We start from the raw sequence: 17,704 nt of genomic DNA, 5'->3' as shown, positions 1-17,704 counted from the left end.
GTTCATGTTCTTAGCCCCCTGAAGAACCAAGACAACACAGCTCATCTTTAACTCGACAAACAGGTTACAAAATTAAGATAATTAAAGATATAAAGTACAAACACACAAAGCAATTCTGGTTTAGGCACACCCTGACTAAAGCTGTGCATTTACAGAATGAAAACTTTTTTATGACTTGGGAAACCAAGACAATCTTTGTTTCCATTTCTGCTCAAAATTAAAGCAAGAGCTACATTTTCAAAATCTTTTCTATGAAGTTAGATGTTTATGTACTTCTACACTATTTATTACAAGGACTTCCTTACAAGTACTCTTATTGCTGAGCATAATATTGATACAGGTGCATAAATGTCAACATGGTTAAAGCAGGAAAAATCGTGCACTTTAGAAAAGGCAAAGACTTGTATGAAAGCACATTACTCAACCATTCACAGCACAATGCACCAAGACAACTGCTTCAGTCTTTTTAATAAAGGAGTTTCCATAAAAGCAATGATCTTATTTGGACAACAGCTGTCTTACCTGAACGAAGGCAACTGTAACAACAATGACTATTGCCTGCAAGAGAACAGAAGTGGGAGAGATAAAAGCATTCCAAATGACCATGAAAGTAAGCAATCATATTTGATTTTGCTCAGTCATAGTTGTTACTACATATTAACAAGATGATTTGGAAACAAACTAATTTTCTCATGCTCATAATCACTCTGTATCTCTCAGGTCTGTCATAAAAGCAATGCCATTAGCTATCTGCACCTGCTTCAGTGATGTCCAAGAATGCAATAACCTGATTTTACTAAAAATAAGATTAATATGTAGATAGCAAACTCGAAAAACTGCCTCTGCTTCCATTTCTAAACAGTGATTAAGAGACAGCAATGGAAAGAGACCCATGACACAAACAGAAAAACTGACTGGTGTTTTCTGTGACCAGAACAAAGGTGTGTTAACTACTGTAGGGCAACGTCAACGTGGTTTCATTCAAATACCGAGATAACAGAAAGACTAGATAAAAGGCAGCAAGCTGAAGAACCAGTCTGGAGCCATAAAACAGCCTAGCAAGAACAAAAGGAGGATGAGCCTCAGAAACTCTGCCCAAGGCACCCCAGAGTGAAACAGGACACCGGGCAAAACCCAAACAGACAGGAGTCAGAGATCCAAAACAAAAAAGCTGAAAAAATGTTGCTCATTAGGAGGAATACAAGATAAGTGCTAAGGCCTCAAGAGCAGCCTTCATGGTCCCCTCTACCACATACAATTCTGGTTGCAACACTTCAACATAAACATTACAGGGCTTCTAAGCATGTGATGTGAAAGTGAGCAAATGAAATTAATCTATTTCAGGAAACAGCAAAGATCAGAGTTCGCTGTAAAGCAAGTCTCATCTTCTCCTTCAATACACTCTCATCTTGAGTTTTGCTACATTAACTGAATTTGTTACTCAAGCTGAGTTGTTACACTGATTTCTTTCAGAACCATAACACCGTAACAACAACCATTAATTAAGCCTCCAAGTACACACAGCAACTACTAAAAATAACCAACATATTAACATTTTGCAAGTGAAAAACTCTCTTGAGCTCTTAAATAAATCCACATAAAACCACCTTACTTGTGATAGTAACATTAGTCTCACCAATTGAATATGAGGAAATAACTATATATATATATATATTTCATCTTTCCATGGAATATTTCCAAACAGCTGCATGGTTTTTGGAGGCTGTATTATACTCCACAGACCGCACTACCTGAAAAAGCTTTGCATTCCTAGCCTCTCATCAGTCTCTCAGCTTGTGTCTGTGTGGAATGGTTTAATTAAGCCATTGTAATTTGCAAGCCAAATGGAAAGTATTTAATTATTTTATTTTTTCTTTTAATCTTCATCAGTTCCCAGTCCAGATCAAGAGGTTTTACATTTGTACTAGCAGAGCTAAAAGGATGGCAGAAGCAGCTCAAGACAGCAATGCCACCAAAAGTAATATATGTTATTGATCTTTAGTAGCAAATGAGTTTTGTTGCCAAGGCTCTGAACACAATGCACAGTCATAGAAAAAGTGCACTATCATCTGAAAATGAAATAGAACAAATATTCACTTGGTGACAAAGTGGGCATTATTGATAATAACAAGACAAAATAGTACAAAGTTTAGTCAGAATTTAGACAAAACCCACAGCTGATAACTTTAACTCAATCACACTTTTTCTCCATATTTTAAGATATTTCTACCAATGTTCACAAGGCTATTAAAAGATTTCTTCCCAGGCTGTAACAAAGAATGCAGAAATTACTGCTCTCTCACACTAACTGCCTTGGTTTTTTCCCATTGCCTTGCTCAAAAGGGTTAAGAAATAGAATTAAAGGCACTAACCAAGGGAAAAAAAAAAAACCATGAAATAAGTCAACTTTCAGCCACAATAATTAAATATATTTCATAATACAACAATTTGCCTACATCCAACTTAGGAACAAAACAAGCTATTCCAAATTAACACTAAAATTCAAAATTGCAAGTTTTACCTTCAAGAGGCCACACAGGTTATCTTTCAAATGCAACTATTCTTCATAAAAAATTAGAGGGGTTAGGAGCAAACCTCCAGTTACCCTGAGTTATGTACAAAAGTAGAGTCAACACAGAAAGTGCAGAGGTAAGAAAAACCAGAAAAAAAACCCAGCTAGGACGTGCCTCTAGTCATACTGAAATCACAATTTTCAGTCACCACCTATGACCCCTAAAAGGTCAAAGGAATTACAGTTTTCTTCTCTGTGCCAATTGCAGTGACAAACAGTTACGAGTACTATATTTGGCTCACTAGTTTAGCACCCTATTTAACTGCAACCTTCTACAAAAATTTATTACTTTAGCTTCTTTCTTCTGTGATTTCGAGACAGTTCAGGTTTTACTTCTTCATGTTTTAAAAGATTACATCTTTCAAGTATATTCACAGAAGGCTTTTGTTGGCTTCAATTTGAAATTAAAGCATAATTTTAGATTAAAATTACACAGAATACGCCAAAAATTGCTGCTCTGAACAAATGCCCAAAGACAGGCATTTTACCGATAGAAAAGATGCAAGAAGCAGCCAAAAATTATTCATGGATGCATTTTGATATGTATTGCTGCTCTCAAAGAAAAGAAAAAAACCAAAATCCAGTCATGAACTAAATGGATTTAATGATAACACACAAATCCAACTCAGTAACTGCAATCAACTGATCCCAACCCACACGGGCATTCTGGTGATGCTGAACTTGTGGTCACACATTCCCAAGAACTCCCAACCAAGACAGAATTTTAGTTGCTTACCACAGTAATACTGACAGCATCATCAAACTGATGCATTACAACACTGATGACTGCAGATGCCAGGAGAAGCATAATAAGGGGATTTTTAAACTGAAATGAAACAGAAGAGTAATTCAGCCACACTCTTGACAGAAAGGCCATTTTACCTACCCCTCAAAGCACACCAGACCTATTTCTGAAACATATTATTCCATTATTAAAATATTTATAACCTAGCAGTGCAAAGAAAAGCTAACTCTACAGTTCAGATGCTTACTTGAGGCATTTTCTTTTAAATATCAAAGACCTTGAATAGACTGTATTCAATATGTAACAGGAAGAAAATGTTTCTTACATTTCTTGATTCACATTTTAAATGCAAAAAGAATAATCTCCTATAACTGTTTATACTGTATTTAAACCTACAAAAAGAAGCCTAAAATACATTCAAAATGTCTTTGAGGTAAAAGACTGATCCTCTTCCAGCAACTGATCGCTGTTAAGGTAACAATATATTTCTTAACTTTCAATTCATGAGTTCTTCTTTTACAAGACAAAAGTTTTCCTTTCAGATCATACGATTTCCACAGTTTTTTAAGGCGAAAACAATAAGGGATCTTTCTTCTATGACAGCTGGTTGCTAATGTGCTGATTTTTTTTTGAGAAACGGTACAAAAAAAGAACATTCCTACAATTCAGTTGAAGAACATTCCAAAAGCAGATCTGATAAGCACACTCAAATCAAGTATGAATCTCAATAAATCCCATCTGAAATAGTCCTGGGCAATATGCCTTAGAAGTGTTCTGTTGTATCTGAGTAATTGACCCTACACACTTGAAAATAAAGCATTAATGCCAGAGTACAGGCAGGATGGGATGTGTTCCCACCACTACCATCATCAGAGCACTGAATGTCTTTTTAATCTCTCCCAAGGAGCACAGAGTCAACCACAGAGTGCAACTTCAGGGTTGCACTACTGCACAGCCAAGGTGCAGCAAACATAGACCAAAATGTTTAACATTACAAATTCTTTAGAAGAATCATCTGTATAAATATCTTGCATAGCTGGGGGTGGAATGGGTAGGCAGGAGAAAGTAGTGACACTTTCACATCAGATATGTATACATGTATTTGAGATATATCACACTGGTAAGAAACAAATTCACACTTGACTTTTGCCAATTCTGCTCAACACCAGAATCAAGGCTGGTCCCACCTCCACCCTCAGATCAAAGGCAGCCGTTTTGCTTGAAATTTCCTATCAAGTTCTTCACATTTCACATTCCATTTAAATATTTACCAACGGTCATATGCATTGTTCTCTGATCTTAGTACAACTCAGGACCAAGTTTGACTACAGGGAAGTTTATTCTGCTTTTCTAACCCTCAGGCTAGTTATGAATGGCGCCCTTTGGATAGCTATGAACATACATTTAAGAACAAATCACAATCAAAACACTATGATGTTTATAGATACATGTCTAAGTAAAAGCTTTTTCAGGTAAACTAGATATAGGTAAACTAGATGTAAAATTTATTTATAAGCTGTAGTTTCCCATTCAACTAGATTTTTCCCACTTTTATCAAAATATGCTCATATATACAAAAGCTAAGCAAAATAAAATAAAGAGCAAAACTACCGAAAAGTACTAAAACCAAAAAGCAAAAAGGACATAAATCTTCACCTGGGATATATATTTTTTCCACAGTGGTTCATCTTCACTAATATCAAATTCATTCCACCCATGGAATGCCCGTCTATGACAAACTTCACAGTTTTTTAAGCCATTCTGAAGATTAGCCTATTAAAATATGCAAAGAATGAAACAGCAATTACACTGAGAAGCTGGGGTAAATTCTCACACCCAAATACACAGCCTTCAATTATACGAATTTGGGCAACATCAGAAAGACAAGCTTGGTACTACTGTTTGTATGACAATAAAAGCTAACTATTGTTTTAAAATGCTGGCAGTATTTAAGGAATCCAAACAAAAATTCACAGAAGAACTACGGAAGCAGATGTTGCTTCACATCTGTAAATGACTGCTGATCTACCCTGCAAAAAACTCTACAACAAACCAAACGGTGGGCATCCTTCAGACTCTCGAGGGTTATGTCAGTTCAGTGACTCAGCCAAATGACTGCAATAGCTTCAAAATCTCGAGTTGTCAGTGACCAACATTTATCATGGTGTACTCCTCAAGCAGTCGAGCATACAGAAAATGAAAAAAGACCATCTATCACGAAAATTAACCCAGATTGAATGGTTCATAAATCTGTCAATGGGTAGCTTTCTCAGTCCTGTTTCTCCACTTAAGATGGAGGCTACCAAAATAAATTAAGAACATTAAAGATTCCTTAGAGAAATGGAAGCAATAAAAAAAGAAAAACCCAGGACAGAATTTTATAGCAAGATTGACTCTAGGATTTTTATTAACAAATTGCCATGTTCAAAGCAGACAAATCCAAACATTTTCAAGTTTAATCTCACTCCAGCTGCAAAAGCACGATTTTTTTTTCTTAAATATTAAGAGATTAGAGAATTTCTAGTAACAAATTAAAAATCAACTTGCTTTTAGAAGCAAGTAACATCAAATTGCATGATAATGCATCACCTTTCAATTACAAGATCTGTCTTTAAGAAATATCAAACTTATTGTTTGCTAACATCAATACATTCTTTTGATATGAAAAAACTACTTACCTGCAGAATACTTGCTACTTCATCAACTGGCAATTCACTTGCTTTTTTTGAAGACAGTACAGGAATCATTGTCTCATTGTCACCATCAGGGAATTTTTGAAGACGTGCAACCTAGAAACAAAACCAAAGTCTGAAGGGAAGAAGAGTGCTAGTGTTTTATTTTAAACCACGCATGCCAGAGCAATCCAGTATTTATACCATTCAAAGGCAGTTTTTTATAAACATTGCACTTAAATAATCTACAATTCTTCTTATTTTCATGCAGTTACCACCTGCAATAATAAAACACCGGGCATGCAAGTGAGAACAATAATTTCTGTCACATGTTCAGTGATGGCAAAGATCCTAACAGGAAAATAACTTAATAATGCTTTAGCTCATTATCATCAATATCTAGTCAGAAAGTCACTCCAGATAAATTTCACTCCCCGCCCCTACTTTATAGTCATTAATGAAGGTGCTCTAAGCAAGCCTATTTACATTTTCTTGTACATAAAGAAAGAAGAAATACCAGTAAGAAAACCTTAAAATAAGAGTACAGATGCAAGTGAAGCCATAAAACTTGACTGCAGTACAAAAGCTTCAAATCAATACTATAAAAAGTAATGTTTTCTGTAATTTTAAGAAGCTAAAATTTTGTGAACGGTGGAAGAACACAATAGCAACATTGATTGCATAGGCCAGCACTGCTTTGATATTTCATGAAACTTCGGAGTTTCTGAGTTTTGTTTTCATGAGAAGATGGAGTGATACTCTTTTTTTTCCCTGCTCACTGTCTCACTGCACCCACAATTAATACTTCATGCTGCACACACATCCCCCCACCATTAACTGGAAGAGACCTAACATGCAAACATGCAGACCACAGAAATGGCTTTCACATTATACTTGCACTGAATTTCAACCGGCAGGTTTATGCTTTAGGAAATAATTACTGTATTGTATGTAACTCCTCTATGGGTGCTGAAACTTAAAACTCAAGTAACTAAAAATGACAACACATTAAGAGATTCCAGCACTTTATGTCCCAGAAAAGGTATGGCAATCTTCATTTTCTATATTGCAAGCTGTTGGCCATGTGCTCTATGATCGTAGCTAATTTTCTTGGTAGCTACCAAACATCACTTTCTGGCAAAAAACCATTAAGCCTAGGTGCTGCTCCAAAACAAGCCCACAAACATATGACTTTGACCGACATGATTCCACATTCTCAACAAAAATGCTGAGCAACCATGCCTTCCCAGTAAGGGCAGGCAGAAATGAACTGACAGCCATTACAAATTTCAGGGCTGAGAAAAAGATTTTTCCCTGTAACAACTGACTTCATTGCTAAACACAAACAACAACTCCAAAAAAGGGCACATAACTGTGCCCTTTTTATAACTAATAACTAATATTTTCAATTAGGGCTTCAGGAAATCTAATAACATTTTTAAAATATTATTTTAAAAATTTAAATATTCTTAAACAGAAATGTTAAGGTTCTCTCAGAGACCAGGTTTGTTTTCCAAATAAATCTTCATTAGCACAGAACTACAGTGCAACAACAATGCTTATTTTGACAACCTTTTTGTGTCAGACTCAAAAAAAGCCAGTCATAGTGGATGTATTTCATTCACATTATCTCCCACTTTTACAAAGAACGCTCTACTGTATGTGGTGGAAAAAAAATCTACAGAGAAAATCTGATACAGAATCAGAAAGATAAAGGCTCAGAAAGTCTTTTTATAACCAGCTTCTTTCACCAAAGCAGAATTACACATGGTACAATAATTCTGCATGGATCCTCATCCAATTTCTAAAAACCCTCTACAATCTTTGTAGATTAAACTAACTTGCAGTTCAAAAAAGAACAGCTTCAAATGTCTAACACTGCCAAAAATTAAATTTCAATTGCTTAGCCGATGAGAAATCAATCACTGCTCCCCTGACAAAGTATAAAGTGGGTTACACCAACAGATTTAGGTCTGAAAAACAGCTGGGCTTGCTATCTGCTGGATCACACTAACTGTATTAAAGCAAATGATTTTGCTTTTAGTATGCATCTTTTACTTCCACAAAACTAGAAAAATTATTTATTCTATACTTCTGGCAAGTGCTCTTTACAGCCCTTTGCACTGCTGCCCATCCGAGATCTGGGCCCCCACAACACCTTTTAAGGCATCCAACAGAAGCTATTCCCAGAAGCACAGTGCTCTGTACTAAAGGAGACAACCCACACATAGCAAAATTTCTTTCCATCCTATGCTGCAATTAATTTTCCATCATTCATCAGTTGATACCTTAAAATAGTTCAGTATTTCATTGCAGGCCAAGTTTTTTAATGGATAAAGAAAATATGGGCTAAGAAATTATGCTGGCCGATGTCAGGTATTGGATAGGCAGCAAACACATCACCACTGAAGCTTCTATGCCTACAGCTTTCCATTCCCCACTTGCAGCTAATTCCACCAAGGAACAAAGCAGCAGGATGCTAACTAACAAAAATACGCCACTGCCTCAGGAAGGGCTTTTCTTGGATCACTTCCAAAGCACATACCATCATTTCTAGGCCAAGAAATATGCATCAATCATACGACCATGGAACTGTGACCAAAGGATGTTTATCAAAATAAATACAAATTTGTCTGGAAGGCTTAAACTACCAGAAATTCAGAGTTCCCTTCTGTTTCCTCGGATGGAAAAATCTAGTCAACTAGTCAACAGCAATGTGTAACTGTTTCTTCTTTCTCATAGGCTACAAGAGCCCACCTACCTTCCTTCTACCATGACCAATATGAAGCAGCAACAGCTTATCTCTACCATTGCTTTTCTCAGCTCAGCAGGATGAGTCCATTAGCCATCAGCTGGGCTCACTGACCTCAGTATATTTTCACAATTATTTTTAAGGAAAATTTTAGCTCTTCTTGCTCAGAGAATGCAAATGGAAGGACCCACATTCACCGAGAGCAGTCTAAAAATTCAGAACACCCTCACAGCAAAATCTATTTTTAGACAAACTGGTGACCAAAACACTTTGGCTAATTAGCTAGTATAAAGCCCTCCAAATGTTATATAAAGGTACTCAACTGACCTACAAGTATGAAATACAAAGGTAGTAGAGAAACAAATCTATAGAGAACAGCAAAAGTGAAAAAAAAATCCCAGATGTTCACAATAAAAATGAAATTTAAGTTGAGGTACTGAAAGAAATTTTAATTCTTTGAGATTCCTTCTGAATCTTCAGGTCCATCTGAACAGCTCACTAAATCTGTCTGAATCTGTCCCATCAACCCCTGTAAAACTGAACCCCTTTCAAGCCATACAAGTACTGCAAAGACCTTTCAACTCGTTTGTAATGATCCGCCTGGAAGATTATTACTGTGTGAGCAGCCAGTGACCCACATTCAGGTACGTGATTATCACGGATACTGTGTGATCATTACTGAGTCATGCTGTGCCCAATCAATAGCACAATTAATGAATGTCCACCTAATCAATGTGTAACTAACCAATGTGCATTTCATTTTAAGTATCTGTACAGTGTGCTGTCTTTCCCACTTGAAATATTATATGCACCTTGCTCAGGAACTGCAGTTTTATTAATGAGGTAAGGATATTAGAGCACTTCGTCCATGGGACACTTCAAAGCTCTGATTCCAGACCTGACTACCATCAGTGATGGATGACTCTGTACTGTAAAACCCCATAACAGTACTAATGAACAATGAGCAAACAAGATCTACAAGGTGCCATGCTCTGACGAGAGATCCTTCCAAAGCTGCATCATCTCAAGATTCCCAGCATCAGAAAGGGCATATAATTTTATACCTTTTTATTGCCTTTTCTCAGTTATTCATAATCATCTGCTTTTCATGCCTTTCTTTACTGGGATCCCAAAAGAATAGGGACTTCCTCACCTACCACAAGAATTAGGTTTCATTTTTTATCTACCTTCCCCACACTGCAAAAAAACAGTAGTGTTGAATATAATAAAAGGTATTACACTCAACACCAGACTGAAACATGCTTCCCATTTTCTGAACTTTCTATATGATCAAGCTATGCGTGATATACACTGAAAGGTTTAAAAAGCTCAGATCCTAAAAAGCATGTTCTTCTCCAAGGCTGTACAATTCAGAGTGTGGATAATAGGTGCACAGGGGCAACACAGACACCCATGCATACAGTAAGATACTTGAATACCAAGTGCTCTTCTGCACTATCTGGAATCCTGAAAACACACAGAACTAGAGATCAACTAGATATCAGTGGGCACAGAGGTCTGACTCTCCCCGTGGATGCACACAACCTTTGGACACAGTTCCCACTAGGCAAAGACTCTTGCCTGCAAAACGCATCTTTAAGGAAAAGACTACCCAGAATGGAAGTAATCCTTTTTTTCTGTCAGTTCCATCAGATATGAAGAATCACTGCAAAATCCTCTCCTGCTGATTAGGACATTGTGGCTAGAGGTTTTGGAGATGCATATTTTTAACTTTCTCCTTTAAGCAGAACTATCTTATCTATGTTAAGCTGTCAAGCTCTTTATTTCAATAGATCATTGCTCAGCATCACAACAGTGATTCCACAGAGTGACTAGCTAACAATGCCCTTAAAAATACCTATCTCACTAGATGTTTATGCCATCTTTCCCTCCCCCTCTTGTTTAGAAGGCAAAGTGCTTCTGGAACCTCAATACAAATCCCAGCCATGGAATCATGGCCAAGTGATGACAAGACACAAAAAGCCAAGCACACACACACACAAAAAAAGGGCATTAGGCACACTTAATAGTTACAGTAAATCCTAGACCAACTGTACAGCCAGAAGCAAACCCCTGAAGCAACAGCAGAATTCCAAAAGTGGAGGTAAGGCAGACAGGAGCACAGAAAGAACCCTCAGACCATTTTGAAACCAGCAATACTCAACATGGTTGTGACTATGACTCGATTTTATCTGTGAGATTCCACCAGATTTTAACAGGAATTAAATTCAGAGAAATTAACCAGTTACGCTAGCAGAAGAAACAGGCAGAAGCAGCTGAGTGTGGCACACAGAAACTTAATAAAATAAATAAAACCCAGTGCAATCAAGTTCACAAACTATAAATGCAGTCAAGCACATATTTACCTTAAGTAAACTCTGATTTTTACTGTCTTATTCTTGGCTTTTGAACGAATTTATTTATATTTAAATTATGTGCATAAAATTGGAAGATATCTTGAGAAAGGCTTTATCTTTACAGAGTGTTTGTACCTTGTATGTGATTAAATCATGAAGACCAACTATGATTGGCCAGCAACTTCTCAAATGAGCCTCAAACGATACTCAAGTACAGTGACTGACCACAAAGCCCTGTAGACCACAAAGCCCTGTAGCAGAAGGCTTGTAGGAGATGAGCGAGGGTGGTGAAGCACCCATGAAGCTCAGGAAACATGGCAGGGTGTGACAAACCACCCTGTTGCCAAGAGGCTGACTTGACCTCTACACAGTGGGACAGGAGGGTGGCCTTTGCTTTGGAAAAACACCTCAGTCAGCTGAGTGGATCAACTGGTGGTGTGAATGTTTCTCCACAATTTCATCAAAAGAATGCTAATGTCTGAATTTGCATCCCCCCCCAATGCAGTTGGGCTCACATTGTTTAGTGACCACGTGCACTGAACCACAAAATTTCAGGAGCACCATATGGGGTCTCAACCCACACAATCCCTTCTGGTGATGAGGGATGCCCAGCATGACAATGGTGTATATATCACAGAGACAGGAAATGGGAATCACATTGGTATTGCAATTGAACTGTGAATTAAAATGTCTACATTTTGCTAATTACAAACTTTACTTATAAAATATACTGAATACATAATATGCATGTGTCCTTCTGCTAAATCAAAAAACCCACATAACATCAAGTATCTTCAAACACACACATTTGATATCACAGAATCAATCAGGCTGGAAAAACCTCTGAGATCAGGGCCCAACTTATGGCCAAATAGCACCATGGTGACCAGACCATGGCACTGAGTGCCACATCCAGCCTTTCCTTAAACACCTCCAGGGACAGCAACTCCACCATCTCCCTGGATAGTCCACTCCAGTGTCTAATCACCCTTTTTGTGAAGAAATTCCTCCTAATGTCCAAGCTAAACCTCCCCTAGGCACGACTTGAGGATATGTCCTCTTGTCCTGTCATGAGCTGCCTGAGAGAAGAGACCAACCCACACCGGGCTACCCCCTCCTTACGGGCAGTTCTAGAGGGCAATAAGGTCTTCCCTCCTCCTCCTTTTCTCCAGACTAAACTCCAGCTCCCTCAGCTGCTTCCTCACCTGGTGAAGGTCTGACTTGTGCTTCAGACCTCCACCAGTTTTGTTGCCCTAATATTCAGTGTTGCACCCTCCTTATGTGGGTTATCTAAAATAACCTGGTCAGAGAGCATTAAACCCTGACACATATCTCTGTGGGAAATAAGGCTTTCAGAACAAGACGAGCCAACACTTACTCGACACAAACACCCACGACCAATTTGCAAAAAGAGTATTTTGCTTGTCACTGCAAAGAGCTGTCCCTTCTCACCCCACAAAAGACTGAAGTCTGCAAACTAATGAGCCTCTTGTTTTCTACCAGGCACTGTTTGCTCAAAAAAAGAAATACTTTTTGAAGGCTTTGAAGTTACTGTCTACTGTCTTTTTTTTAAGATACTCCTCTGGAAAAGTGTGATGATTTTTCACTTCTGGGGAAACAGCTGAAGCAACCCTGTATTCTAACAGTCAAAAAAAATTTGTTCCTATTCAACAGTATTTTAGTTAAAACATTTACCAGGAGCCCCCACATCAAAGGAAGTTCACACAGAAAAGTTCTGACTCTAAAAAAGCCAGAAGGAAAGAAAAACAATATTTTGCATTAATGAGTTCTCCTTGTAGAGTAATTTTATCCTGGGAGGTCACAGTTTCAGACCCTTGCTATTGTGTGTCATTTCATAATACTTTATAGAAAAAAGGCAAGACACCACCCATTAACCAAAGAAATATAAACACCCAAATTATGAAAACAACCTGCTAAGCTGCTCTGTAAGCCTGAAAAATCCCTGCCTCATATTCCAGTACCACTCCAGCAGTGCTCAGGGCTTTCACCGTGGCCAAGAAACAACCATAATGCAGAACCATACTCTTTGATACGCAACTTTGGCATTTCTGATCAAATAAGAAACAGAAATCAAATACTGGCACTGACCATTTTAAATCTCAATGTCTGTCCTATCTTGAAAGTCATAAAATATTTAAGTGACCTTTCCCCAGCCCCATGTACTTCAGGCAGTGTAATAAAGACTAAGACGATCCATTTATCATGCAATTTATTAACTCTACAATAGTCTCAAGAACTATTTTCAAGTCCTAAAAATACTTTCCAAGAACACTCTCTGAGAAACAAGTCTCCTCAACTAGAATACATTTTACTCTTTCAGCATGTTTCCCCATGTCTTCTTTAATTTAAAAAACAAAGTAGGACATCTAGTTCAACTGAGGCTACCAGCAAAGAGTAAAGACGGGCAGTTTGCTGTAATCATAATATACACTGTGTGGCTATCTTGCAAACTTTGTGAGTGACAACTGTCCACTTTCCAGCTAGAGAAAACATTTCACAAAAATAATAATACCTTATTCTGACTGCAGTGCTGTTGACTGCCAGAGTAATGGCAAAAAAAAAAATCCACCTAAACCTCCAACATTGCTTTATCTTCCTTTAGCTTATTTAGTGTAGAATACAGGGGAAAGTTAAGAATGCCAAACTCATTTTGTATTTCATTTCTACAAAAGATTGACCATTTAGAGCATTTATGCATACTCTGGAGGGTGCACTATAATGGGTTTAAAACCCATATAATGGGTTTAAAACCTCACTGGAGATGGCATCAGCTTTACCAGGAAAGCATTGACAAACACATCAGACTTATCTATAGCTGGTTGGCCAAAATACCCAGTTTTCAATCTTCCTGTTCAAAAAAAAACAATCCTTGAACAGTGGAAAAGCCTGCTTGGACATTTCTTACATTTGTCATTACCTATTCATCAGAAGAACAAAAAGATAAGCAATCCTAAGCCCACACTAAAATTAGCAAATCAATGCTAGCGCCTCGATGAAAGCAAAGCTTATCAGTTCAGAAACTCACCGACCAAGGAGGAGAGCACTGCTGGCCATACCTTGTTTGACTCTAAATAGCTCCTGCTTCAGGTTAAATCCTGATTCGCTGGAAGCCCTTTACAAGTGAAAGGCCAAAAAACTTTGGGTCCAAGTACCAGTCATTTATCTTGCCAGAGAGTCACTAACTTTCTAGAAGACAACATTTAAGCTTAGAAATAAGATCATATGGCTGCTCTCCAACAGCCTGCTTGTATCTCATAACACTCTGAAGCGCTGAGCTTCTCTGAATCAAGGATTGCACTTGAATGGCAAACACTAAAATGAAGAACTTTATCACCCTGTGATGTGCTGCTAATGTATCCATGACATGCAGAATTTAGTTGCCATATACTGGTATTGAGCAAAAACAGCAATACAAATGTTCTCTCAGTATTTGTTTAAAATAATGAAGCTTCAAGACCCCATAGTTGATTATATCTTTGGCAGCTATGCACTCTCGTCATAATGCAATAAAATAAATTTCTAAGTAAAAAAATACTGAACTCACTGTTTACAACAGTTCTCAGGACCAAGCTACTGTCAGTGTCAATCTAAATGCAAACATAACTCACTGCATAATTACTCTACTGATAGTAATAAATTTTCTTATGATTAGTATCAAGAAAGCAGCAACACTGTATTTACAATGCTCCTTTTTTTTGGTGAATTATGTACGTAGAAAAGAGTGCTGCAGGAAATTTTTGATTTAAAAATATTTTAGAAGCCTCTGTAAAAGATTCTGTAGATGGCATCTGTTAACCCATTACCCATTTTGTTCTAATTGTTTGGAGCACAATGTTTACAAAACAAATAACTAGAAACAGATGCTTGTCCCTAATTTATACCTTGATTACTGCATTTTATTTTCCCTCTCTTCTCTGCGTTGTAACTTTATCATTCCTTCTAGCTTCTACAAACCACACTGCAAATGTCAATTCTATCACCCAATGTCAATTAGGTATCATCTGAACTCTTTCACCAGATCAAAAGCAGATCTCACAACTAAAAATCTATTTATTAACTTATGCCACTCTTGCAAAATTCCACCATGGTCTGTGGGTGAATTGATACTGAATGGAAGCCATGATTACATCAGGAACTGAGCCAAGCTAACAGGTCTCACTCCTCTGTCCCTCACCTTTTTCCCCATTATCTGAACCCATTCAATTTTCCAACTCAAGAAAGCTGCCCAACAAGGGCAAGGGGAAGGAAGAGCTGGGTTAACCTTCTGCCAAGCCTGCAAACCAGACAAACTCAACAACCATGAGAGTCAACACAACACTAGCTCAGGAACACAGCTTAGAAGCAGGATCTTTTTTCAACTATCAGGAGACCCTTTTATTCAGTCCTACAGAAAAGCACTCCAAGATGCTAAAAATCACTGCATGTTTGTTACTCTTCACAAAAAAAAAATACAAGAAAAAATGTTTGTTTCTCTTTTCTTTAATTTTGTGTGCATTTTCCTTACAGCACTGCTCCTCCTGCCTCACCATGAGATTATATATACCATAGACTCTCCAAGTAAAGCAGTTACAAAGGGAGCAAAATAACTAAACGTACATTCTGCAACATCTGAACTTCACCATGACACCAAACTGACACCATGTTAAGTCACTTCTGGGTTATTATACATTTCCAAGTTACCTGCATAGGGGAAAAAAGGGAAAAGCCCAAAACTATCAAATGCTCCATCAACCAACCAGATTAAAAGATTACTCTGACTGTTCATTTAAAAAGGAAAAACATGTTTCTAATGCATATTAATTTTAAGCTATATCGACTTAGCAGTTATTTAAGTTATCAAAGTACTGTTTAATTATAGGAATAGAATTGGTCTTGAGTGAAAACTCCCATTTTTTTTAAAAAAGAAAGAAAAATTCTCCTCTCTCACCTTAACCTCCAAGTTCAAAAGATGTAACTTGTGCCAACAAAAGTGTAAAGTTTTAGTTTCTAGCTTTCTACAAGCTGTAGATAGTAAAAAACTGTAATCAATGAATATCAAATTTCTTGTTTCACCTACTAATTTGTTAAGAAATCATCTACATTCCAAAAGGCACCTGAACTGCTGTGATAACACCAAGTCCATTTGAGAACCTCCAACATTTCCCATCGCAAATTTCAATCTGATTATTTTGGGTATTACTTAATGAACACCTGATGATGCCACCCTGGAACCCTTTAATTTGTTTTCAAGCCACTGCTGCTACAGGCATCCCTCCCTCCTCTGCTGTCCGTTGCATGAACACACGCTCCACCCCTTCATTAGTACTCACAGCCGCCTAATCCATGATGAGCCAGCCCAGGGTCCTAAAACTCACTGCCCCCAAAATCTATTCACTGATCTTCAGTCTGATAGCTTAGCAACTAAGCCCATTTTTGTCATTTAAAAAACCCAACCAAAACAAAAAACCACCACCCATGAAACTGCCTAGGAAATTCAACTGCACTTCAAACACAAGACAAACAAAAACTATTGATCTGTCAGGATTTTATGAAGAACTAAAGTACCTTTTTCTAAGAAATAAAACAGTCTTCACTTATATCTCCCAATTCATACAATCATCAAAATTATCTTGAAATTACTATGGACCATAGGCTGAAGTTAACCATCATCTTTGAAGATTACCTAAAATTAACTAGGACTCAAAACAATGAGGATTGAGGAGGATTTCTGAATCACCACACTGTTTTATTACATGCAGCAAGTCTGGTCTGAATTTTTGTACCGACCTTCCATATGATTTTGGGAAAATCTTTTTTGCAGGAAAATGTTACTTTGACCTCTTCCATTCAGGTCTTAATGGTATGAAAATAAATCCTACCTAAAGGCCTTGAAAACAAACCAGGACTCTTATTTAACAATTGGTATTTGTGGTCATGGTCTGACCTCAAAGAAGCTCGAAGTCTGTGAAACCTGTTCTTTATTTTACTGCTAAAAGGCAGACTTCTACTAGGTAATCCTGATTCCAACAAACAGCCTAAATCTCAATCTAAAAGATGTTGATAAGAGGAAGAAAACAATTTAAGACTACATTATAAAAAATTACTTCAAATGGCCCAGAGGTACCAACGGAGAGATCCAAAATTTACAAAATTATGTTTTGTCTATGCAAGACTTCCTTAACTGCCTACAGTTTAAGAAGAAGCTCCTCTTACGGAAAGAAGCCACAAAATTCACTCTTTCCAAATGGAAATACAAACATTCCTCTAAATCATAGGTTTATGATCAAGAGTCTTCCCATGATGGGAAATTCTTTCTTCCCCATTACCACGAGAAAATGAACTTTTGCGGAAGTTCAATCAACCCAACAGAAGAAACAGGAACCACAAAGTCTTGGGACAAAACATTAATTAGTCTGGACATAAACACATAATACTGCTTATGAGTACTGAATTAACACCAAAAAACATCACTTTTCCTAACCATCTCATCACTTCCCCATCTTGAATATTCATTCAAACACAGGAGAGAAAGAAACCCCTATGATCTGCCATTTCTTGCTCAATATCCAAACCTGAGACTTTCCAAACACATACTTGAGGAAAAAA

General features: G+C 37.4%; 1 protein-coding gene across 10 annotated transcripts in view; it reads right to left on the bottom strand.

The window, feature by feature from the left end:
* ATP2C1 (ATPase secretory pathway Ca2+ transporting 1) overlaps positions 1–17,704 on the bottom strand; it is a 62,264-nt gene that overhangs the window by 23,694 nt on the left and 20,866 nt on the right. For all 10 annotated transcript variants that reach the window (XM_038161087.1, XM_038161142.1, XM_038161133.1 and 7 more), the window contains 4 exons: positions 5,996–6,106; positions 4,974–5,090; positions 3,309–3,398; positions 523–558 (listed from right to left, as the gene is read on the bottom strand). In XM_038161087.1, the coding sequence (XP_038017015.1) occupies positions 523–558; positions 3,309–3,398; positions 4,974–5,090; positions 5,996–6,106 (354 nt within the window). The remainder of the gene's footprint in view (positions 1–522; positions 559–3,308; positions 3,399–4,973; positions 5,091–5,995; positions 6,107–17,704) is intronic.

This window comes from Motacilla alba, chromosome 2 (genome assembly GCF_015832195.1).
Source record: "Motacilla alba alba isolate MOTALB_02 chromosome 2, Motacilla_alba_V1.0_pri, whole genome shotgun sequence".
NCBI lineage: Eukaryota > Metazoa > Chordata > Aves > Passeriformes > Motacillidae > Motacilla > Motacilla alba.
The sequence above is the reverse complement of the archived record's forward strand: the minus strand, read 5'-3'. Positions and strand labels throughout refer to the sequence as shown.